General features: G+C 34.0%; 1 protein-coding gene across 4 annotated transcripts in view; it reads right to left on the bottom strand.

The window, feature by feature from the left end:
* Positions 1-27,145, bottom strand: part of PCCA (propionyl-CoA carboxylase subunit alpha) — a 232,525-nt gene that overhangs the window by 110,860 nt on the left and 94,520 nt on the right. For all 4 annotated transcript variants that reach the window (XM_087967316.1, XM_087967315.1, XM_087967314.1 and 1 more), the window contains 3 exons: positions 21,400-21,468; positions 17,582-17,657; positions 3,883-3,993 (listed from right to left, as the gene is read on the bottom strand). In XM_087967316.1, the coding sequence (XP_087823442.1) occupies positions 3,883-3,993; positions 17,582-17,657; positions 21,400-21,468 (256 nt within the window). The remainder of the gene's footprint in view (positions 1-3,882; positions 3,994-17,581; positions 17,658-21,399; positions 21,469-27,145) is intronic.

Below are 27,145 nucleotides of genomic sequence, written 5' to 3'. Positions count from 1 at the left end.
AGAACATCTATTAGTCATATAGCAGAGCAAGGTAAGATAAAGGTAAAGGTTTCTCCTGTCGAGTCATATTGGACTCTAGGGTGCAGTGATCAACTCTGTTTCTTAGCCAATGGAGACAGCGCTGTCTGAAGATATTTTCCATGGTCATGTGACTAGCATGACTATATGGCGAGGAGCACGGAATGCTGGTACCTTTCACCGAAGTGGTAGCTATTTATCTACTTGCATTTGTGTGTTTTTGAACTGCTAAGTAGGCATGAGTTGGAGCAAGTAATGGGGAGTTCAATTCGTTGAGCAATACTTGATTCTCGAACGTGTCAGTTTTCGAGCTGATAAGCTCAGCGTCTTTAACCACTGAGCCATTGTGCCACTTTTATAACAATTATGAAAAATTTCAAAAGATTTCAGGAGTTTGATTTTTATCTTCAACATGTTAATATTAATTTGTTAATCAATATTTATCCCATACAACAATAAGAAAACAGAATTCTTGTGTGTTTCCTCACATGCAAGTAGCCTAAATGGTTCAAATGCTTTGTTTTGACTGGACTATGTTCTATTTATTCTACAACTCAAAAAAAGTTGAAAAAGATAGCAGTTGAGAAATAGATTTTTCTATTAAAAGATTTTTAAAAAGAGAACATGAAAAAAGAAATCTAAGTGATTTTTAAAAAAATTACAGGAAGTCCTTGGTTGTTGAGGGATTAACTGTGTACCTACTGAAAATTTCAGTTTCTAATAAAATGAACTAATTGAAAAAATTCAAAATAATTTTCAAATTTGGCATCCTTCATGTTTGTGTTGTATAGTTCATCTGATTAGAGGTTTTTTTATAATTATAGAGAAGTGAAGAAAAAATGTTTCCCTATACAAAAAATAAGCAACTGAAATAAAGAGATTAAAACAAAAGCAGCCTTTTTGGCAAAACAGGCATTTTAACTTCTGTTATTATGCCAAGCAGTAATGAAAAATATTGGTTGCCATTCTTTTTTTTAAATCATGAGTGGAAGAGAATCGTGATTTTATGTTGTAGTTTTTTCTGATCCTTTGTAATTATTACTTCTGAATCTTCATGGACTAATATAAAATCTAGTAATGTTTCTTTGACAATATTAATGAAAATAGCACATAATTTTCAAAGTTACATTGTTAGCCTATCATAAAATATATTTAAATCAAATTACAGTTGAGCTATGTCTCTATATGGATTAATTTAAATAAATGAATTAATACATTGCTGCAAATAGATTAAAAAGAGAATATTGGAAAATGTTGGAATCATGAATATTCTTATATTCTCTTTACTATTATTTCAAGAATGAGATTTAAAAAAAAACATGAATTTTTACCTGGTTCTCTGATTCCCTAAAAAGAATACATTTTTAATCCACTTATGCTTTTGCCAGTGAAGATAACTGATTGTTTAATCAATCCTGTTTTGAAACTTATTAAATATTCTAAATGCAACAAGTTTTTGTGATCAGCACCACATAGAAGACTCCTATAAAAAACTTCAGCTGATGTAAATTTAATTGTAAGCTATTTTATGTACTATTTATTACATATGATACTAAGCAATACTGAATAAAAAATGGCAAAATGTTTTCATTCAATGTTATGGCATTGTTGAATCCAATTTCTATATACATATAATGAATCTTATATGTATAATTTTTGTTTCCATAGAAGCTGTCATGTCATGTCAAATGTTTATTACAGTCAAAGACCAGTACAAGTAAAAATACTCAATGGGTATCTAGTTAAAAATTATAAAATAAAATAACCAATAATAAATAAAATCTATGTTAAAACCCTAACTTAGCATCTTGTCTGTCAGTTGCACATAAACAACACAGCCTATGCTATAATATAATATTAGTCCTTAAATTGTGAAGGCCTACAGTCATTATCGTTAGACACTAAAATGCAACAACGTGATAATACCAAAAGACTTGGTACATTAATTGTGTAAAATAACTACAATGGATTATTCATCAGGTTCCGACGAACCTTTAGTGCTGCTATGGAGAATCTAGCTACCTGTGCTGTGACTACAATCCATCCATCTTTAAACAGCCATTGAAGATAAACGGTGTCTGAACGGACAGGATACCTATTAATCAGGAAGATAAATTTTGTTTGAATGTCTCTATAAAAACAACAGCAAGGAAGGATATGCCCAGAGTTTTCCACCTCTCCAGAATGACAGGAGCAGACCCTTTCAACCAGAATGGCCGATGGAAGCGCAGGACATTGTGCAACTGAGAAGGCTTTCCAATAACTCACTATCTCTAAATGGCTATGATAACTGGCAGGGGTGACAGTATATTTGATGGAATCTGGAAGCAGAACTCAAAAGTCTGCATGCCTATGTCCTCTACCTTTGGGTTTGTTTTGCCTTAAGATTTCGAGTATTGAGGATGGAGAAAAGCCTGATTTAACAAAGCTGAACTCAACAGCCTTGATCAGTGAAGATAATTTTTTAAGCCAGCATATTTTGAAATATCAGTAAATATACTGATCATCATCATCATCATTTTAGCCATAGTTTATCCACTGCTGGATGAAGGCCTTTTCCGCATATTTATTCCAAAATAAGCTGGCTTACAAAAAAAAATCTCCTTATCAATACTAGTGCAATATTTTGGACTAGTTGGACATTTCAGAAAAGAAAAGAAGAAAGATAACATCTTCATTTGCTTCAAGTACATGGAATTTTATTGCTTATAGGTAAGAAATTCTATAGCTAGAAAAAACTGTCTATCATTCTTAGATGGTTAACAAGTAAATAATTCTATTCTCTCCCTTTTTCTATGTAAGTGTTTTGTACTGATAAAAAGGAACATGTTTACTGGAAAATTAGCCTGAATATGTGTCAAGTATTTCACTCCAAGTAAAAAATTTAATTAAAAATTGCCAGCAGAGGTTAATAGGAAAGCTGTCAAGATATTTCATAGAATTAAAATACATTGTTAAAAAACATTTATTTCATTGAACCTTGAATTGCAAAAATCTTATTTCTCCCCCTAACACATGTGCATTTTGTATTATCCAAGCTTATCAGCTTAACTACCATTAGCAGGAATTGTATTTCAAGGATAAAAGGAATAGTTGTCTTCAAAGTTCTTAACTTGTTAAAAAAAGCAAAGGATTATAAAATTATTTCTTAAATTGACAACTCAGTTTGTGTAAATGGGAAACTGGATCTCACATGCTCAAAACTGAATGTAAGTACTGTATGGTTTTTCATATTCCTTTATTGCCATAGTTAATGGAAGAATTAAATGGAATCACACTAAATGCTCACTAGACATAAAAGCCTGTATTATTTGGAAAATCAATGATGCAAATTTTATTTTTCAGAATCAAGTTTTTGAACTCATAGAACATAGCATGAGTCCATTTCAAGCAGTAGTGTGACACTTAAATTGTTTGTTAAAATGAGTAAAATGAGAATTTTCTTCCTGCCTCTTGGTACTTCCTTATTGACTAAAAAAACACCCAGGCTTTGTTATGCAAAAATCAGGCCTTTCTCAAATGTGTTTTACTTTATTGTCAAGTAATTAGACCCTTAATATCTATTTGAATCTCCCTGAATGTTAACAAAACTAATTTAACCAGATTAAAACTCAAAAATTAGAATTTAGGAAAGAAAAATTTATAAAATTAGAAATTCTTTTGAGTTGAAAGAAGGAAGGAAGAAAAGAGAGAGAGAGAGAGAGAGGGAGGGAGGGAGGGAGGGAGGGAGGGAGGGAGGGAGGAAGGAAGGAAGGAAGGAAGGAAGGAAGGAAGGAAGGAAGGAAGGAAGGAAGGAAGGAAGGAAGGAAGGAAGGAAGGAAAGCTGTTTCACATATTTATTTCTAAGAGAGTGTTTTCCTTCACCTTTGAAGCCTTCGGTATACACCTCAGGAAGAAACTTCGTGCTGATGTCTCCCTGGATAAACCGTGGATGCTTTATTACCTCACGTAGCAATGCTATATTATGAGTAACACCTGAAAATAAAACATTTATTCTCATTAGATTAGCAGCCAGAGAACATATGCTTAATGATATTTGAATTGACAAGTCAAAGCATCCTCCCAAAAAAAGCACTAGATGAGAAATCCCTGAATAAATGAATTTTAATGTCAATAATTTTTACTATTTAATAGAACAAATTTAGTGTAGTGGATAAGACATCAGGCTAGAAACCAGGAAACTGAGTTTGGTACATCAAAATTGGGTGATCTTGGGCCAGTTACTCTCACTTCTAAGTAGGAGACTATGGCAAACCGCTTCTGAAAAACCTTGACAAGAAATCTTCAGGAACTTCTTCAGGCAATTGTCAGGAGTCAAATCTAACTTGAAAGCAACCCCCCCACCCCCACCCCCAAAAAATAATAATAATTGTGAAACACAGCAATCAACCAGGAATAATCCAAATATTTGAGCAAAGCAATTGGCTTCACATTTTTTCAACAGAAATATTAATATAAAAATGGATATTCCATTTTTTGTGGAAAAATAGCCCTGTACATGGATTTACTTCATGCACTAATAATCTTTATCATCCTTTGTAACAGAAGATCTACATTTTAAAAAAAAATCCAGGTGTCAAGATTTGGATGGAAATACAAGTTCCATAGAGGAAATAGGTAACAGAGTTGCAAATAATGAAAATTCAAAGCTGAAATGGAGGCAGGCAAGATGTTACTTCACATTTTTTTTAAAAAAGGGGTTCAATATGAAAAATGTGGGTGCCTGCAATGGATACCTTCTCTATCCGTGAAGGATTATCATCTAATTGAGGATTGGAGAATCAGAAGTGGACAGTTAGTCTCCATAAATAAAGGTTTATTGAAGAGGTAATTCACACATAAGAAGATGGGGGGGGGGATAGGAAACTAGCTTCTTATTCTCAGGCAAGTAAATTTAGGACTTCTAATCCTGTTTAAAGTCTTAAATATGCTTACCTAATTTACCTAATCATAATTACTACAGATAATTCCAATAAAGTAAACTAGTGTTCCTTATTCTTACAGCCCATAATAAAGTGTATTATTAGTTCATTTTCTTCTTGCAGAAAAGAAGAAAAACCAAAATTGGCACTCCAAATTTCCATTTCATAATTCCCATTTCAATTTATTTGGAATAAACTGGAATAAATTATTCCATTCTCAACATATTAGGATGTGGTGACACCGTGGTTAGAATCAAGTATTACAGATTAATTCTGCTGACTGCCAATTGCCAGCAGTTCGGTAGTTCAAATCGCACTGGCTCAAGGTTGACTCAGCCTTCCATCCTTCTGAAGTCATTAAAATGAGGACCTAGACTGTTGGGAGCAATATGCTGACTCTGTAAAGCACTTAGAGAGGGCTGTAAAGCACTGTGAAGCGGTATATAACTCTAAGTGCTATTGCTATCTGTACCATGGAAGACTGTTGGGGAGATATAGGTGTGGATCCTTTTTTCTTTTTGTAAATGTAATAAATAACTGTGGGAAAGGTTTCTTCACCAGCTGAGCTATGTGTGCAAATTCTTCTACACATGCCTGTAAAAAATCACTCAGCAAACTTTACAGATTGTATGATTATCATTCTTTCCTGTGAGCCTCTCATCTATGTTTGTGCTTTTAAAAACTAAACAGAACACATGAACCCCTGCTGAAGGCTGAGAAGCAATGGGTACACATTAGAAGCAGTGTTTCCTATAATGTTTGTTTCCCATAAAAGGACTTCTAGCAAAGGGCCTCTTATTGATCAGATGTTATCAGATTATATTCAGGTGTTGCCTGCTGGAAGTAATATCTTATTTTTATCAGATGGTCACTTATTTGAGTTCCCACTCAAATTACACACTATTGTTTATTGGAGATGTGATGAGATATTCCCCAATCAGAACTATAAAAATACCTCTGGCACAGTATCCACTATTTGAAGTTATGACCAAGTCTCTGATAAGATATGCCACTGATAAAGTATGCCATGAAGCCATCTCCGAATGTATTTATATTCCTTGTCTCTTAAAAAAGTATTAAGATGTGGCAAAAACCTTCAAAAAAACCTTGAATCTCAGAGTAAATCTACAGCCCCCAGCAAGAAGAAGTGTTTTACAACTACTGGTCAGCTCCGGAGGCATATCTGCTACTACTTTTGGAGTTTCTGGTATGCACATAAAATGTGAATAGATATATATTTCTCTCTAACTCTCTTAATACTTATCAAGAACCTGCTTGAGGGAATATCACCCTGGCCCAGTTTATAATCTTTAGAATTCCAATCAACCTGCTGTCTCCTGGCTGGCCTCCAGGTGGAAGTATGTAGTACTTTTTATTAGAGTCACTAATCGATACACTGATTTAATAAAATAATTAAACAGTTTAAACAAATAAATTAAAGCAGTATAACATAAGAACATAAGAAAGTCATTGAAGTAATCAGGGAATTTCTATTTTTAAAAAGATTATAAGAAAATGTATCCACGTTCAAGAATGCAAAATAGAATTGGTCTCATAAAAAGTAATTTCACATAAAATAAATCAGAATAGTCCACAAATTTTGCCAAGTAGAGCATTATAAAGTAGAAGGCAAAACATAACAGGGCGTGAACTATGGCAGGGGTACCCAACTTCTTAGGACCCGGGCCCTGGAAGCAAATGAAGCTGCAGCTGTGCATGCATGGGAACTAGGTCGCACGTAAAACCACCCCCTCTCATCCCCATCTGGTCTGTGGGGAAAAACTGTCATTTCCAGAAAATGGTCCCTGATGAGGGAAAAACTTGGGGACTGCTGAACTATGGATTCAAGGGATCCTTCTCCACAACAGCACAATCTTAAGTTTCTGAGGAAATATTTTATATTTGTCCTCAAGAACGTCTGTTGAGACAACACTGAAATGTGCTAATGTTAGTGCTTTTTGGAATTTTAGGGCAATTACTGGTATACTTAATGGTCACTTGTTCAATGAATGAAATTACAAGATGACTTACAACAGCAATACAGGTAGTCCTTGACTTGCGGCCACAAATGAGCCCAAAATTTATGTTGTTGAGACATATGTTAAGTGAGTTTTGCCCCGTTTTATGACCTTTCTTGCCACAGTCGTTAAGTGAATCCCTGTAGTTGTTAACCCATTTGTTAAAGTGAATTTGGCATCCCCCTTGACTTTGTCAGAAGGTCGCAAAAGGTGATCACATTACCTTGGGACACAGCAATAGTTATAAGTATGAACCAGTTGCCAAGCAACTGAAATTTGATCACATGATCATGTGGAGGGTGTAAAGGTCATAAATGTGAAAAATGGTCATGTCACTTTTTTCATTGCCATTGTAACTTTGAATGGTCACTACCTATATTATAAAAATGCTTCCATAATATAAATTCTCTGAGCGTATGTTTTTCTTTTGCGTAAATTTGGATGCTTAACCAACTAAGCAAAGTTAGAACTTTGGTTCTCAACCAGAGAGTTTTCATACTCAAGACTTCAGAAATTTCAGCACATGATTTGCAGTTTAACTTGACCCCAGTGAGAGTTCACAAGATGTCCCCCATCTGTGTGAATAACTATAAGACTACAGAAACATGGACCCCCTATTGGAGTTCACCCTTGGTTACCTGCTGTTTGAAAAACATCAGCCAGACATTATCCCTACATTCTCAAAGGATCAAGCAAAGGCCAGCCTATATGCACATTGAACTCATACATTCATCCCTCAATGATATTTCCTCCTGTACTTTTTAAAAAAAATAAACTTAATAATCCAAGTAATTGAGACTAAAATCACAAAACTATATTGACAGACACGAACACAGACAAACACACATTGATGCAAAAAAAAAAAAAAAAAGGAAAGTATTACTAGTTTTGATTTTGCTCCAAAGTGAAAACATGGTTAGAATTAGCTTAACAAAGTACATCTTTCATTGCACTTTTAGAATTAAATTTCTCTCTCTTTTGAAATATACATTTCTTAATTCTAAAAAAGACATTTTAAAAAACACACAGGACATTTTAATCCATTTTTAGATCAGGCAACATAGTGACCAAGGGTATTTTGGCACTACAATTTGCTTTCTTTGCTCATATTCATTCCACAGCTACTTCCAGGCACAATTCCAGTGACATATCAACTGCCTAACAATAGCAAACTCCAAAGTTCTGCATAATTTTCCTCGAGTTATTTCATATTAAATAGAAGAAAGCCAAGTAACCCTGTAGCACATCGTAAATCAAAGAAAGGCAGGCCAGTAGTATCTCTAGCTGTTCCTCCTTTTTCCAGTTCTTTTGAAACCCCACAGTTTAAATTGATAATTGCATTAGTAAGCAACATTTCTCCTGAAAAATGCCTCCTCACTTTAGGCTTTGTGCCATACAGTAAAATAAAAATGAAAAGCAGAAAGTCAAAAGTATACACTGCTTGTCTTCAGCTAAAGAACTCTTATATTTTACTCTTTAAGACAGAATTGGTACACATCAATTGCAATTTTAATGAATTAATTTTAATAATAATTGCAATTATAATTTATAAAATTTATAAACATTTAATACATTAAAATTTGCAATTTATTATCAGCTTTAAATATTGGAGTAAAAAAATTTGAATGGGCATCCCATATGCCATTTATCACCTTAGTCTACATAATGGCTTATGTATATTCGTACAAAAAGATACAGAAATTGCAAGAGCATAGTGATCCGAGTCATAGAATTTAATTAGTAAAATTCAGAATAAACTGCCTGTGGCACCTCATCATTCATGAGAAACATTCTTCAATATAAATATTTACTGACACTAAACATATTCTGCGTTGATTAGTCCTTTTTATATTATTAAGCTTCTGTCAACTTGACGTTCGCAAAACACAAATTTGCATTTTTCCATGTAAACTTAATTGGTGTCCTATGTCTTGCCATAGATAAACAATTCAACATATTTAACTTGCTGAGAATTTTAATTGAGTTAAGTGAAATCGAAAGAACTTCATTCATGTAGATTTTAGTTGTAAAAGCATTCAGTTTTCAGAGCAACTTAAATAGTATAATGATAATTGAGGACTGCTACTTTGCAAGATTATCTTAGAAATGCATGTTTAATAAATATTTAATTTTATTTAAATAGCACTAAAGGGAAAAGGCAGACAATTAAGATCTACTACATAACATTTCCTGAAAACTATTATGAAAAATACGAGGAAAATATTTATTCCAAACAATATAAAAATACAGTTCTTTCAAACACTGCATGTGTCAGCCATCCCAACTTGGTCAGACAGAAAAGGAAGACTCTTGACTCCATTCCTAGTGAAAGAATACTTTACTAAAGCCAAGTGGTTACAGCATAGCAAAGCTGAATCTGATTTTTCACGCCCAAAGCTGGTTAACACTTCTCTTTTACCCACCCTTCCTCATGGATGTCTCCCCTAGTCCAATTACATTCAAACAAGTTGTTTTGGTAACAGTCCCTGGCTTGGCAGGCTGGAGGGTGCTGCATTTCATTCATGGTGTGATCTTGTACCAGCCAGTGGCCAATGGGCAATATTTACACAGGGAACTAATTGTCCTGTTACATGCTATGCCACCTTGTTATGATCTATTGCTACAACAATAAAACATACATACATACATACATACATACATATAGTATTTCCATTATTACAACTCAAATCATCATAATTTCAACAACGTTATGCTTATTTATGCTACTTGTTTTTCAATTTCATAGTCCTAGAGAGGAAAAATAAAAATGAAGAAACATCTACATTGTCTTCAGTACCTTGGGATAAATGTGTATTATGTGCATTATTAGTGTATTATTGCTAATAATATACTAACGTACATAAATATTGTAGTATGCCAAATTCTTAAACCAGGCTGTTATTGAATTGTATCTAGACAGGTATCTATTATTTCACTTCATTTTTTTTCACATTTTCCCAGTTTTTCACATAAATACACACTTTTCCATTCTAATTATCCATCTCAACTGCAATACAGTATTTGAAGAAAAGCATGTTTGCCACTGAGCAGAAGATTTGACTTAATAACTTCAGTGACTTTTTAACTCTGTTCATCTTTGTAATCTGCTTGTAGATGCATATGGCATTAATAAGACAAGTTGTGGTAGGATGGAACTGTGATCAATTATACCACTAAATCACTTTAAGCAAATGTCACAAGCCAACTCTGGCCTAGCAGGAGATTCCCAACACATTTGGAGAACACAGGAAGGAAAAAGGCTGAAATATTTTGAATCTCTTTCATAATGTGCTTGAAAAAGGAATGGAAAAGTGACAGATTACAAAGCAGTAGTGCTTTAGATATGCACATACTTCCCAATTAAAAGTTCTTTTATTTTATTGCATAAAGTCTTGAAAGAACATTTTGTTGGGATGAACAGGGAGGCAGGTTACATACAGGTATCTGCAGCTAAAACATTTAATCAAATATACTGATCTGTTCAAATAATTTGTTATAGGGAAAATATAAATTATATGCCAAAACAAGCAAAAAAAGTACATGTCTATGGAGATTCTCAGTCATCCAAGTCATAGCTGAAGAAGGCTTCTTGGATGAGAAGCGAAATGACTTCAAAGAAAAACCAGAAAGTCTAGTTGCCTCTTGAAAAAGTACCTTTGAAGCACACATTTCCACTCACAGTGTACAACAAAGATATATTGCAAAGCCAGGTCTCTTTTATTTATCCATTTATTATTAAGAAAATTTATTTGGCTGCCCTCTCACTCTCAGAGACTCAAAACACCTTACAAATATAAAACCCCAGTACTAAAATCAAGAAGTCTTGAGGGACTTCTGAAAAGTAAGTAGGGATGGACTTGACCCTCCTTTGAGAATGTTCCATAAATCTAACTCCCTGCCAGAAAAGGCCCACCTCCTCATGCTCACCAAATCTAACTCCCTAACACAGGGGTGTCAAACTCGATTTCATTGAGGGCTGCATCAGGGTTGTCTTTGACTGCAGGGGGGTGGGGGGCACATCCAGGTGGACGTGGCCAGCTCAATGTCACTCATGTCAGGGGCACCTATGGTGGCCTAGGCGTTGCTGAGAGGATTTGCTAGTAGTTTGTTTTGCTAGCACTCTGCCAGCAAAAATGGAGCTCAGAGGCCACGTGCAGCCCCCTTGGACTCCATTTTTTGCTGTGATGGCCTCCTTCAGTGCTCTGCCATCAAAAACAGAGCTCAGGGGGCTGCGTGTGGCCCTCCCAAGTTCCATTTTTGCTGGCAGAGGCACTGTGGGCAAGTCCACTGTTTCCAGAGTGGCCCCGGGGGCCATGTCTAAGCACCCTGGGGCTGGATCTGGTCCACGGGCCTCGAGTTTGACACCCCTGATATAGATCATTGGAAATTTTTCAGTCGGGATTTCAGACCCTTTAGCAGATATAAGTCAAGGTCAGGAATGGAATTAGCAACAATTGCTGCAGTGATCAGATCTATCCCTCAGCGTAGGGATAGTAATACTGTTCCAATGGTGTGACATCTGGCAATAGTTATCACGGGCTCGTGTGATTTTGTAAAAACAAAGAAACAGATTGGTTTTTTCTGTAGGATGAACTCTATAAAATCCTATATACCTTAGGAATGTACTCCAAATGGAATCTTCTCTGTCTGTGAAAATATGTAAAGAAGGAATGCTTGCAGTCCTGTCTCTACAAATCAAGGGACCAGAGACACAACAGTAATCTGTCTCCATAACAACTTCTTATCCCTGAAAATTGTTGAACAGACATTTTGAACATGATTTTTCCTATTCATTTATCTGAAATGATATGTGGCACGAGTGTCATTTTTTAATACGAGCAGGTCATTGGTATTAAAGATATCTCCTGGGAAATATTGATTACTTAATCCCAGCCTTTTTCTTTAAAAAAAAAATTAATATATTAAAAGTATAACCAAGAGGAGGGGGAGAAAGAAACAGAGCGCTTCACATGCCATATAGCTTGTATATAATATTATTTTAATAATTTATTTAATAATGTCATCATTCATCATTTTTACCCATTGTCTACCCACTGCAGGATGAAGGCCCCTTCCACGTGATTCTGACCAATACGGTCCTAAGCTTTCTTTTGCTAATTGAGCCCGCAATACTTGCTGATGTCACCATCTTGTTTTAAGTCTCTTCTGTAGATGCTTTTTATCAAGTGGAATCCATTCTATGACTGCCTTGGTCCACTTACCATTAGGTGGACCATCAATTGAATGGCAAGTTAAATGTGATTGGTAGGTATCTGGCAAGGTAAGCATAATTTTCAAGAACAACCTTTCCCTATGCCTGAAGAGAAAAGTTTTTGTTTTTTCTTTTTTAATTTTAAAAAGCTTTTATTGAAATTAAAATATTAAAATACAAATGTATCTATAAAAAGAAAATAAGTTGATATTATTTACCATCGTTCTCTGATAGTACAAAAACAAATCTTAGCAATATTCATACATTCCAAATGTTCATCCATTTCAACAGGTTCTCATTAATCATATACATATACAACATGAGAGAAAAGAAAAAAAATAAACTTATTTTTAACCTATACCTTTCATATTTCTACTGTCTATCCATTGATACAAATCGTTCCAAGTTGCATAATACTCTGAGTCAGAGGTCACCAACCTTTTGGACCTCAGGGACCACCAAACTCATAATTTTAGATCCCAGGGACCACTAAACGGTTCTGTGAGAGTGGCCTAATTTGTGGGTGTGGCTTGGTGGTCATGTGACTGGCTGGGCATGGCTTGTATGTAAATATTATCAATATTTATATAAATATTGAATTTTTTATTAAAAAAAGAGCAACTTTTACCCAAAATCAGGCAAAGCAGGCAGATTGAGTTGCTCACAGAATCACAGATTCATTCAGAGATATATCTGCCATTGGCTAGCTCAGTTTGTCACATAAAATTTGCTTGTAAGCAAACTCATAAAATTAACTCACAACATACCATGCATGTAAATATTGAATTTTTTATTTAAAAACAGAGCAACTTTTACCCAAAATCGGGCAAAGCAGGCAGACTGAGTTGCTCACAGAATTATCCAGTGATCTATCTATCTGCCATCAGCTAGCTCAGTCTCTCAAATTTGCTTGCCGTGAGTCTGCACTGAATTTGCCTGCAAGCAAACCTTCAGTCCTAAGGGAGGTTTGGCTGTGCTGAGCCGAAGATCTAAAGACTAGCTAAAAAGCAAGAAATCCAACCATTTCCTGCTTCCTAGCTAATCTAAATCTCCTGGCACAGCAGAACAGATGATGGTCGGAAAAAGGAAAAATAGCAATTTAGCAGGCAAGTTTACCAGGTAAGGAGTGAGTGGGCGGGGAGGGTTCCCGCGGGCCATATGGATGGCACAGCCTTGTGTTTCTGCACAGCCTGGATTAATTACTTTGTGGGGGAGCTCTGGGGGTGAGATTTCTCTGCGGCCCACCAAAATTTTCTCACGGCCCACCAGTGGGCCACGGCCCACCGGTTGGCGACCACTGCTCTGAGTCTTCCTTGTTATTCAGTTCTATGGTGAGTCTATCCATTTCTGTGCATTTGAAAAAAAATTGGATTATTAAACAATCTGATGGTATGTTAGACATTTTCCAAGCTTGTGCTAGTGCAATTCTTGCTGCCATAATAATATGTATAGTCAAATATTTAATCTTTTGGGGGTATTCACCCTTAATGATCCCCAGGAGAAACAATTCAGGCTTCAACTCTCTTCAACAGTGGGTGATTTCATTTAGCCATTTTTGTATTTTAATCCAATATTTTTTAATTTCCAGCACAGCCACCAGACATGGAAAAAAGTACCTTGCACTTGTTTGCATTTCCAACACTTAGGGTTTAGGTTGGGATACATCTTTGCAAGCCTTGTTGGGGCTAAATGCCAACGGTAAAACATCTCGTATTGGTTTTCTTTGTATGCAGTGGATTTTGTTAAAGTATAGTTTTTGTTCCACATTTTTCCCCAATCTTCTAACTCAATATTGTGTCCAAAATTTTTGGCCCAAGCTAACATTGTTTTCAATTAGTGTGCGCTACCTGCTCTAACATATGCCAGTGAAACATGGACACTAATCTCACAATCGATACAAAAGCTATGAGTGGCACAAAGAGCCATGGAAAGATACATGCTTGGCATCACAAGACAAGATAGAAAGACCTGCATGTAGATTAGAGAACAAATGGACGTATACGTTGCCATTAAAAGAGTAAAAGAATTGAAATGGAAATGGGCTGGTCACATAGCAAGAAGAACTGATGGCAGGTGGATCAAAGGTAGTCATTTAATAATATATATAATAATATTAATTGCTACAACTTATACAGTGATATTAACTTTTTGAAATTTAAAAAGATCAAAAATTAGCAGAAGTAGCCAATATAATAAGAATAGAACCTATAAATGCCTCAGTCTTGGAAGCTGGTTAGTATGTAAACTTAGGTAAGTTAGTACAGGTGGTCTTCGACTTATGACCACAATAGAGCTGAAAATTTCCATTGCTAAGCAATGGATGATACAATGGCCATAAGTGTGAAAAATGGTCATAAGTCACTTTTTTCAGTGCCATTGTAACGTAAAACAATCACTAAACAAATGTTATAAGTTGAGGACTACCTGTAAATACATTAAAATATTTCATTCTTAACAAGAATTTATATTATACATAAGATAATTTTTAGCTACAATTCTGAACCCAAACACTGAACATTTCCTAAAACAAGAATTATGCAAGTAATAAAAATATAGGGATTTTCTCATTTAGTTACCACAGTTGTATATTCATATCATTTTCTGATCTCTCCACCCACTAAATTAACCTATTAGTTCTTGATCAGAAAATGATATGAATATACAACTGTGGAGTTCTTTAAACATGCCAAAACTCTGTATGTACTATCTAAATGTGTAAAAGTAGCTGTATTTTATACTAGCTCAATACCCGTGCTTCGCTACAAAACTATGTGGTCAGGCTTTGTTTTTGGGGAGGAAAATAAGGAGGAAAAATTCTGCCTCTGCCTACCAGCATCCATCAGTATTCTTCTGGCTAGCATCCTGTCAGTGTGTGAGAGAGTTGAGGGCTGTTTGGAAACTGAATCAATATTTGCTGTGTGAGCAAGGAGACAGCAAGCAGCCTGGCGTGGCTTAGCTCAACTGTTCTGTACTAAAGCTGGTTGCTGCTGTGAAACTGAATCTTGAAACTGAAACTCCTCTCCTCTGCTTGTGTTTTGCATTTGGAACAGATTTCTTTTCAGGTGGGGAGGGGGAGTAGAACTCCTTAGCATCAGAGCATGTTAATAATAATATACAAAATACTAATGCTCTGATGGTCATTTTGAAAAATCCTTTCTTAGTGAGCACCTAGAAGCCAAGAGGAACATGTGCCAAATTTCAAGTTTGCAGGCTTTACGGTTCTGGAGGTTTTGTGATGATGCGTGAGTGGTATTTCACTTTTATATACATAGATTGTGCTCCATTATATTGCAGCTTTTGTAACCATTTGCCAATGCTACATCTTTTTCAGATGTCAACCTGGACAGCTAGAAAGAAATGGCCAAATTAAAACTCTATATTACTGATGATTCTGATGAAAAAAATAGCTATGTACAATTACCAAATAAGAATTACCAAATAAAAGTATATCATTAAAAAAGCACAATTTCATATAGTTTCAAGATTTTTCAGCAGCTGGATCTTTTTTTTTTAAAGAAGGAAACATGTGCTAAAGCTCTCAAGTTACTAGACTTCTCTTTCTTGGAAGTAAAGGTCATATAAGCAGAGGGAAAGTAGGAGGGAAAGCTTTCTACATTTCTTTCTTTTAATGCACTGATTTATCGGAGTTCAGCAATGGGGGTTAGGAAGAAAGATGTCAAAACCTTGAAATCCAGCAGTGTTGGAATTACACAATTATCTCTAATGGAAAAAAACGAAAGTTAAAAGCAGACAACTTATTTGAGGAGATGAAAAAAAAATGTAACAGCTCCACTGGAATTCTGTTTCTAAATATTATCACATCAAATCTTTACCTACTGGTATTCAAATAATAATAACTCTCCATAAAAAGAATTAGGAGGAAGAATAAAATGTGTCCTTTAATCATTCTTAATAACACTAGCATTACAGGCAAGAGTGGAATTATGTAGGCTTGATTAAGTACCTGCAAATATTACTATTGCTTCCGCGTGTAGTTAAACGCAGAAAGTAAACCATGCATTTTGCTAAGTTACTTCTGCATTATGTAACCATTTTATTAAAACTTATAATTTTCATACATGGTAGCAATCTAAAACCAAATCTTTTCCAAGAGTGCAAAACAAAGTTTCCTCACAGCAATCTGACTGCTTCAATTTCAGAAAGGAATGATGTTTTAAGAAAAAATGGCCCAATGAAACTAGCAGTTGCAGGAAGACTTTATACAATGCTAACAAGATACACAGACTCCATCCAGCTCAAACTAGATAAATGAGGAATATCATCTTTAGGACTCCTAGCCAAAATTCAGAGATGCTAACATGCAGTGTGATTTTTTTTCCTGATTTGAACCTTCCTCTCAAATATCTAAGCTTTAATTCAATTACTATATAAAGATATTATAATATACAGTATTTCTTTAGTACGAAAATCTTGCATTTCATTTCTTGTTCTGAGTTTATAATACTGAAAGGGAAAATAGTAAACCTCATTAAATAAACTAAATTAGAAGGTCTGTAAACTGTTCTTCATCTTATACTTTAATTAAAAATATTGTTGTGAAATATTTGCAAAATTGATCTAGCTGGATTTTCTTGACATCAAAATACCATCTTATTTACCATTTCAAACACGGTACATTATCTCTGGAAAGTGATTGTTTTGGTTGTTTTTTTCATGCTTTGATGCTATGAACTAATTATATGAAAATTTTGTTGGAAACTGGGATTTATACTTTAGATTAATTAACACAAGAAAATGACAATTTTTAAAATCATTTTTCACTTTAGTGCAAATGTTGTTTGCCTCATATGGATCAACAGCAGTATTTACAATACCTACTTTCAGCCTGGCTTGCAACATTTTCAGTCTTAGAAATACCTAATCTTTTACAGGCAATTAATAAATCCGATGGAAACTTTCTCTCCATCATGCTTGATAAAATATTGTTAGTGGTGAAACAATTTGATATTCAAATTTTAACAACTGAGTGAAAAAAAGAATTAGATTTGAATTCTTGTAGACAACGAGAAGATATGTTTATCAATAAAAAACCTTATTATATTTTAAATAATGCTTTATTTGACAAAAAATAATATTTAAAGCTTACTAGACTCAATTGTCCTTATACAGAAAATGTCTGAATAACTAATTGTGTCACTGCAGATGCAAAGAGATTAATGCTTCATTTAAACATGTTTGTATTCTGTTACCAAATTGTTCCATTTTGGAAGGAAGGAAGCCATTGACCAGAATGATAGTAAATATCATATAGTATTATAAAACATTAGAACCAATATAGCATATAACATAACTTTATAAAGTTAGCTTAAACTTTGTTAAAATAGAACTATAAAAGATTTAAGACAGTTAAATAAGCCATGATCCCTAGAAAAATTATATTTGTAATTTACCTCTTATAACATAATTATCCAAGGCTTCTTCCATTCTCTGCAAAGCTTCATTTCTGTTGGATCCATAGGTGATCAGCTAGAACACACATTAAAAAAAAATGAACTCTATAACAACCAAAATCTTTTTGACTCAAACATGCTGGTTATTTCACAATTCCTTTTTAATATTAAGTTTCAATACATACGTTCATTCCTCAACCTTTATGGTTTCTGTTAAGCTAGAATTTTGTCTATTATTTTTGCCAAATGAAGGTATGACAACATACAACCCTCACTGCATACTGTGTCCATAAATCTTATTCCAAATTAGGAATATGATATCCAAAACGTAAGTTATATACATATTTCTAGTTTTTTTCTCTCAGCACTGGCAGGGTGCAGTTCAAGCAGATTCCTACATCACATTCTACATCTGGTGATTTTATGAGACCATTTATCAACTTCTGACAAACTGGCATCTATAGAATCGATAGTTACATGATTTCTGACCACTCATATGATAAAACAGTAAAGAACAATCCCAACTTTTTTGAGGAGTGCAGTTTGTAGTTGAACAACAAAAGACAAAATTGACTGGCAGTGATACTGATGTTGTTAGGTTGAGCCTGGAAGATAATTTTTTTTATTTGTGTGTGTGCTTAAAATAAAATTAGAGTAGATCCAACGATCCCATCCTATCAATAAACACTGGGAATATCATATGGAAAACTAAAACATTTTTTTTTAATGTGGCTAAACCACATTTGAAAAGGGACACAACACACAGGTGCTTTCTGAGCTTGGTGGTTTTCTTGTAGATATTTCATTATCAAGCCAAGTTAACATCATCAGTGCTTGAAGAGAGTAAGGTTTGCTCTTATTTTTATATACTATGAAATATGGGCAAGAAAACCACCAAACTCAGAGAGCACCAAGAACCCCAAAGTTCAACTCTGAGCTACAAATATTATTTTCTATTGGTACTAATTTATCAGCTACAGTGTGTAAAATATCAGTCCTAGAATGGTTATTATCAGATGCTTGTCTATTTTTTATAAATCTAAATCAAGATGGGGAATTATCAGTGGTATTACTTTCTATGGCTTTCTGGATAGTATTGCAGTTAAACATCCACCACGAGCCAAGATTCTAATCTCTAGTTTGCACACCCAGGAAGGTCTTCCCTATACTATAATATAGGTCATATAAAATGATAGGAGAAATATAGAAAGATTGCATTATTTATTATATACCACTAACAATATAGCTGTTAAAATATCTACAAAATTTCTGTTCCATTCAACTGGAAATCTATCTGGATTTTCCCCACTTTCATATATTATATTGTCTCCACTAATTTCTTGTCAGGTCAAAAGTTTTGCTAGTTCTATTTTCTTCTCCTGAGAAATTACTTCCTTTTCAATACTTCCAAAGAAATTGATAATTAGCTGCTCAATTGCAGATGTCTTTAATACATGTAACTTGAGTATAAAAGTAATAAAATTATTAAAAATCAAATTCTGTGCCTTAGAATATTGATCTTGGAAACAGCCAAAGAAAATGCAATTCTAAATTAAATCTTAACTGGTGTTTGTGCACTACTGCAAGATATTGTAAAACCAATAAGGAATCCAGATCACAATGGTGTTATAGCTAGCTTTTGATGTAATGGAAATTGTTAACTAGATGGAAACACAGTCACATTTGAATACAAATGGTGAAACTTCTCAAAATAGAGATGATTAAAATAAAAGAAACCAAAAACAAAAGAGACAGATGCTTTGAATTATAATGGCTAGAGGACATGAGGTAATGAGGTTCAGCTGAAATGTATTCTACACTACAAAGAAGTATCAACCATACTAAAGAAAAGACCAACATAACTCTCTGGATAATCTTCTATTACAGTTTTGTGCTACAGAATAAACTTCTGTAAAGTTTTCTGCTGGAAAGTAGAAAGTCTATTACAACAAGAAAACAACAAACTAACCTGTGGAATTCATTACAAAATCTTGTGATAGCCAATAATTTGAATGGCTTTAAAAAGAGTCAGGATACATTCATGGACATCAGATGTCAAGGATTTTTACTACTGAGGGTGCAATATTACTCCTGGCCTGAGGTAATATGCCTCCAAATGCTAATTGTAGAGCGGAAATAGTGAGGAGAAGTACGCCTCTACCACTTGTCTGAGACCATTCTACAATCATCTAAATTGGCTGGTGTGGGAAACAATGTGTTGTACTACAATGGGCCTTGGCCTGATATAGCAGGCTTCTTTTTCTTTGTAGCACAGTAGTCCTCTCAACCAGCTTAACTATGAAAAAAATAGAATCTTTTCCTTCTGTTTCAAATTAGCTACAGTTTGTTGTAACCAAACCTTGTCCAATTAATTAATTTTGAGACATCCAATTTCAGACATAGTTAAAGGAACAGACTTAATACGCCAATGTTAATAAGAAATTGAGCTTGGTATCCAGCAAAACATTAAAGTACAGTCATTAACAAAAACAAGACACATTTTAATCCTTTTAAGATACAATGCAATAAAATTGCAATGTCCTTCCTGTCAATGAATACTTCAGTTTCAACCATAACAACACAAGAGCACACAATAGATACAAACTCAAGGTTAACCGTACCAAACTTGATTGCAGGAAATATGACTTCAGAAGCAGAGTGGTCAATGTCTGGAATACTCTACCTGACTCTGTGGTTTCTTCCCCAAACCCCAAAAACTTTAACCTTAGACTGTCTACTATTGACCTCACCCCTTTCCTAAGAGGTATGTAGGGGGCGTGCATAAGCGCACCAACATGCCTACCGTCCCTGTCCTATTGATTCTTTTTATTTTTCTTATATGTATCCATTTCATGTATTCATAACTATGTTTATACTTATACTTATTATCTTGTAAGCGATTGACAAAGCAAATAAATAAATAAATAAATAAATAAATAAATAAATAAATAAATAAATAAATAAACAAACAAACAAACAAACTAGAAACCATGAGGTTTGCGAGAATCTATAAGTATTATAGTTCATTCTACTATAGCTTAACCATCTTCAGGTTAAACAGCTAAGCCCAGGATGCCACAACTCGAGATAATTAATCAGAATAAGAATTTGTTTTTTGTACCTTTCAATTAAGAATGGAAAACTCTAACTAGTGCTCTTACAAAGTAGCAAGCTTCAGTTATTATTACAAAACAAACCAGGTTATGAAAACAATCATGATTTAATATTATGACTTTTCAGAACCTTGTTATCATAATGTCCCAATTTAGATAAATAGGAATTAATAGTTTATTAGAAATGTTCAGGTTTAATTGTGTCTTGGTCAAAGACATAAAGAAAAGGGAAGTAAAGACTTGTTTATACTTTGATTTAAAAAGTGTAAAACACAGTCAACTCAGATGTCACTATTGTCCCTACTAAAACTGAAAGCTAAACAAAAAGATTTATGCTCACAAAACACTGTGATGAATTGCCTAATTTTAATTCTCAACTTTTCAGAAGGATGTTTTAAAAGTTTGTAGTAATTTAAGAAACATAAGATTTTTGAATTCAAAATAAAGCTATTTTTTTAAATAATGTCATTCCAAAAATAAGTTATATTCTACTGAAATAGTATCCTGTTACCATACAGAATGAAACAAAAATGCATTTTAAGAGGTAACCAGCATGAAATAATTATATATTTTCAATGGATCACGATAGCAAAGATTTTACCAAAAGAAGGACTCTCTTTAGCTTTCTTATGAGAAAACTGCACTTTTCTATATACATACGTTAAAAATAGCATGCGTATTTCAATGGATAAAAATGTAACTTACTTTTGAAATCATGGGATCATAATAAATACTGATTTCACTTCCTTGCTGTATGCCACTGTCAACACGAACCTAGAACAAATTGGGATAAATTAGTTTTATAATAGGAGGAGGTTGGGGTTAGTTATTATTAATAGTAGTAAGCATGACCATTCTTTTGAATATTGCATTTATTGCAATGGACCATAAGGCAAAGTTTCCACAAATCTTACCTCTCTATTTTGATATCTAAGTCTTAAATCCTCCACTAGGGGATTCATCATTGCCATAAAAATATTTGTAGTTATTGATTTTACCAACATCTTACACAAAAAATATCTGTGTTCTGTAATTACATTATGTATATCTTACTACACCCAGGATTTTACTACTCCAGAAGAATACTCAGGTATACCAAAAAGAAACTTTAGAACTGATAAGCTAGCTTCTATTAATTCTTGGTTTCTAACTTTCATAAATGCAACCATTTCCTTTTCTGTTTCACTCTCATCTGAAACCTGTATTTCTCTCAAATATGCAGTTCTAGTGACGTTCAGAGAGTTTTTGCAGTTATGTTCTGCAAGGTTACAGTTTTAAATAGGTTTTCATAGACTGGGTGGGAAAGATAAATACATCGACATATGAAGGCATGTGTGCACATACACACATACATACAAGACTCTAGTAACTACTGAACTGTTTGAAGAATCTGGTAACTTAATTAACCAACAAAACTTAGTGTTATTCATTAATATAATTTTAATCTCCTACTTACTTTTTACCAGGCTGCATATTAAAAATAAATATTAATTATTAAATAACTAATTCCAGAATAAATCCTTGCTGGTTTTGAAATTTGTAAAGCATGTTAAATGAAACACATAGACTTTTATTTTTTTAAAAAAATAAGATAATTTAATAGTCTGATAATTTTGAGAAGAAAAACTAAACCTGATGAGGTAAAAGAGATGTAACACAAAATATTGCATTTGGGTTTGGAGGACTGAGGGAAAGAAGCAGCTTAGAAACTCCCTTCAATCTTCACCTGGGGAAAAGAATTTTTTTGTAATAAAACAGCAGTTCATCTGTCTGCAACAAGGCAGAAAGAGGTCAACCCAACGGCTGTTAGGCTTTTAGATTTTAATTTAGGCAATTATCAAGGGACCAGATGTAGAACCTCTTGTCTACAATATCCACATGAGGTCACACTGATGACTTTATTATCCAAATGACATGTCCTAATAGGCTTTACTCTATGAAAACTGCATCACATTCTTCCATGATGGAAAAAAAAAGATGGATTGTGCTTTATAATTACACATTTATTAATGCAGGCTTCTTAATTCAAACAGCAACTGTCAAGCACCTTCTTTAGAAAACAAACAAGATGCCTTAGAAATGCCCAGTCATCAAAACAATGATTTTAGCTATCCTCATTCCACAGGAGAAGAGAAAATATGCAAGCACAACTATTGAGGTTCAAAAGGAAACTAACTTTCAAAATTCTGCATCACTCTCACCACAAAATACATACTTAAAAATTAGAATTTTTAAGAACAAAACAAGGAAGGGAATAAAGTAATTTTCCAATATAAACATACTGTATACCTTTTCAAAAAATGTAAGCTAAAGAATTAAAAAGGAAGCCAGAGTAACCCAAAAATAAGGGAATATATTTCCTCATGAAACAAGATTTGTTATGCAACAATGTGTCAGCAATCATTTGAATTAGTTATGCCTTTGACGTTCCAAACATGCACTATTATTTGCAAGCTAACATAGCAAGGCTGTGACGATTAAAAAATTGCAAACTTTTGAACTTTGTAAATGGAAAAAGGTATGTTCATGATGTCTGAATATCTATGGCAAGGGTGTCAAACTCACGGCCCTCAGGCCAGATAATCATGCGCTGGCCACACCACCCTCATTTAGTGAAGGGTGGGAAAGTCGTGATACGTCAGGTGATGACAACGTGATGCCACAAGTTTGAAACCCCTGGTCTATGGAGATTCTTAATCATGCAGGTCATTGAAGCTTCTTGGATGAGAAGCAAAATGTTTTCAAAGAAAAAAGCTAAGAAAGTCCAATTGCCTTTGGAAAAAGCATTTTTAATGCCATTGAATACATTACATTATATTTAAGATTCCATACGGATCATATAGGATACTGTAACTTTATTACTTTAATGGATAGTAAAACAGTGCTGTTACATAGGTAAAAAAGGATTTTTATTTACTGAATGGTTCTATTTTTGCAGAAACCTTAGTGAACTTTATGGTTCAGTCTTCTTCTTAAGGGCTTCCTATGTTAATATCTACATCTTAAAAATAGGAAGTTGATACTGTTATTAATGTTTCCTGAGACTAGAGGTTCTTTTGCTTGGCTGCAAAACACATGAAAATAAACCGACAGAGAGAATCAAAATTTAAAATTTAAAAGAAAAATTATAGTCAGTTTTCAATTTGATGGTATATAGCCTTGAGTGAACATATTACATTTTAATCCTAATTTCCAGTAAAATAGTAAAACACAGATAATTTCCCTCTGTATATAGGAAACTAGGTATCTAGGATAATGCTATATGAAACAGGTTTAACAGCTCAGGAAAACTTGACACCAGTAATTTTGTAATATTCTACATATATTTTTATTCTTGTAATTTCCCTCAAGTAGTAAATTTGTTTTTGTTTTTTAAATGATACATTAATGCAAGTACACTCTAATATGTTATAAATAATATTAGGCTATTTCAAATGAAGTTTAACAGTAACAGCAACTACAGTTATTAACCTCAAGATTTTCAAGTCTCTGTCCATAGCACCAGAAAAATGTATTTTTTAGTTAATTCTATTTAGGATCAAGCAACTTCTGAGACATTTTAAGGGCAAATATCATGTATAAATACATACCAGAGATAGAAAAAATGCAGGATTATAAACATAAACCATTAAAAAGTGAAAGCTATTTTTGAATTTCAGTGGGTTTGACTATCAATCATTTTTGTTGTGTTTACAATACGGCTTTTAGGGTTCCTAACATATAACATCTTAAGTTGTGAGGGCAGAGAAAGCTTGTTTATTTTATTAGAATAATAAAAGAATGTTTCCTATCAACATAAAGGTCAGTGCTACTGAAAAATGAAATGAAAAATCTAGTCACCTTCTTTTCTTGAAGGCAAGGTATGAATCTATGTAATAAAATTGCCACAGGATCCCAACACCGAGGTTAAGAGCAAGTTCTCCATTCCATACACAGGCATTAACCCCCAAAAGCTTCTCAATCTGACCAATATCTAGATGTGTGGATTTCAATTCTCAAAATTCTCAACAGTGATCGTGATAGCTGGAGAATTTGGAGAGCTTGAAATTAGCTTTGATGGCATTCTGACTGTCTCTGAAGGCTTTCAACTGGGAGACTACTAGGTTTTCTTGTGCATTTGGTTGTCCACCTTGAGAAGAGCTTGCTGGATGACTAAATGGGCCACAAATAAACTAAATAACAACTAAATAAACCATCAGGGCACCGCTTATGTTATTAAATGTAATTGCCTATAATGAGGAACACTACTTTAAGTATTTGTTGCCAAGCGTCTTACAACATGAGTGCATATAAACAAGGATATGTCTTGTTACTTCATTTGTGGCAAGTCTGAGCTCATATGTAAACTCTATTACACTTATATTAAACAAATAATAACAATTTCATGACCATTGCAAGCATGGAGTTTTAATCACTGAACGCAACTGTACTTCTGCACTATTTTTATTTATTTAGTGTTTATTTATATCCTGCCATTATTATTTTTATAAATGACTCAAGGTAGCAAACATACCTAATATTCCTTCCTCCTCCCTATTTTCCCCACCACAACCCTGTGAGTAGGTTGGGCTGAGACAGGGGGACTGGCTTTGTGGCCTAAGGCAGGATTAGAACTCACAGTTTCTTGGGTTTCTAGCCTGGTACTTTAATCACTAGACCTCTCTGACTATACCTTTCTCTTTTGGCAAATAATTCTCTTTTGGTCAATTTTGGAAATAGAAGAAACAATTAATCTTTATAAGGGAAATGCAAAGAAATGTTATACTGTACTGTTTCCATAAATTTATAGGACATGTACAACTGACAGAATATTCTCTTAATTTCAAATGTGCCCTGCTGCTTATAAAAAGAAAAACAAAATAAATCAACACAATTTGTAAAAAAAAAAAGTGCTATTTTAACACAGTGGTGAGAGCACACCAAAAAGGAAAGGCCCAGGCACTTCATATGAAATCCTCAAAAATCATTACTCTTAGGCGTCCAACATAATTAAAATTTCTTCCCTCAGTATCATGATGGAGCATGTGAATCTATCAGGCATCTCCCACCCTTCATTTTCAATTCACCTCTCCCCTAAGCACAGCTCCCAACCCACCATGTCTACCTGACAAGTGACAGCCCAATCTGATTAAATGCTTGCAAAGGAGGGGCCTTGCAGGCCTCCATGACAGGCCAAAAGTGATCACCATGGAGATACATAATTACAGCTGTCAACGCATCTACTGTCCTGCTGGCATCAATTTGATTGCTCCCAGCAATAATGATAGACAAAGCTTAGCATGCACTCTCTTGCACCCAATCACTTTATCTATTTTGTGATCCATTTAGCTGACATGCAACATTCGCACAAGCAAATAACAGCAGTAAGCAGAACATTTAAGGTATTTTAATTGTTTTTTTCTTTCTCTAGATGGCTCATAAGTGCAAATGTTATTACATAAAACTCCTGCTGCAGCATTAATTGAAGAAAGATTTGGTGGGACAAAGACCATAGGAGGTAGAGTTTGTCCATTATCACTTGTACTTTCAACAGGTCTCATGTTCAGAATATTGCAAATTGCAAAAACTTGCAAGGGCAAAATATTTGACATCCTGTTAGCTATTACACGATGGTGAAAAACCTCGACCCATCCCCAGAGTAATTACTGGAAATTCTTCCTTAGTTCATTTGGTTTTCATTAAACATGATTAAGATACATTCTGTAACATGTGTGCCTGTGTGTTTAAATCTTCCATTTAATATCATATAGAATTTACTAAACATTTATACGTTGTATTTCTGCTTTTAAACACAGCTTGAATTCTTAAAGCCTCCCCACCACCACCCCGGGCCAAATTTCTATAGGAATCATACAGGCAAAAACAATTTTAGAAATCAAATAAATCCTATATTCAGTTTCACCAAATTTAAAATTCAGGAGTATATCATTTCCCCATTTCCCCCATGTAGCTAATAATGGTAAATAACCGTGTCTATAGTAGTATCCCCTTTGTCATTTCACAAACCCAACACCATTCCATGCTTATGTACCCAATATTTTGGCTACCTTGAAGAACAGAAATGCACTTGCCTTCTGTATAAAAACCAATTAAACAAGAACTCCAAAAAAAACTTGTACAGTATAATAAAGCACTTTTCACTATGTATAGAAAAATACCTTTCAGCTTTTAAAAAGCTTCAAATCTAAATAGAAGCATTCCATTATAAAAGCCAGAATTATGTCACGGCTAGTCCAACATTTTAAAGAATGACTATGTAGAATGGTTGAGTTTATTTAGATGTACATCCCAAGATATATGGCATTTGGAGGTTTGTTTGTTTGTGTTTGTTTTGGGTACAGTACAATTCATTTCTAATTATCACTAATTAATATAAATAACTATATTCCTCCTTGGTTTATAGAAATAGTTTAGAACAACTAGCCTTAAGAAGTCCTGAATTCTTCTAAAT

The sequence above is a fragment of the Notechis scutatus genome, chromosome 5, assembly GCF_049901735.1.
Source record: "Notechis scutatus isolate UNSWTSFEM ecotype Mainland chromosome 5, rNotScu1.2, whole genome shotgun sequence".
Classification (NCBI taxonomy): domain Eukaryota; kingdom Metazoa; phylum Chordata; class Lepidosauria; order Squamata; family Elapidae; genus Notechis; species Notechis scutatus.
This window is presented reverse-complemented; position numbering and strand designations above follow the sequence as displayed.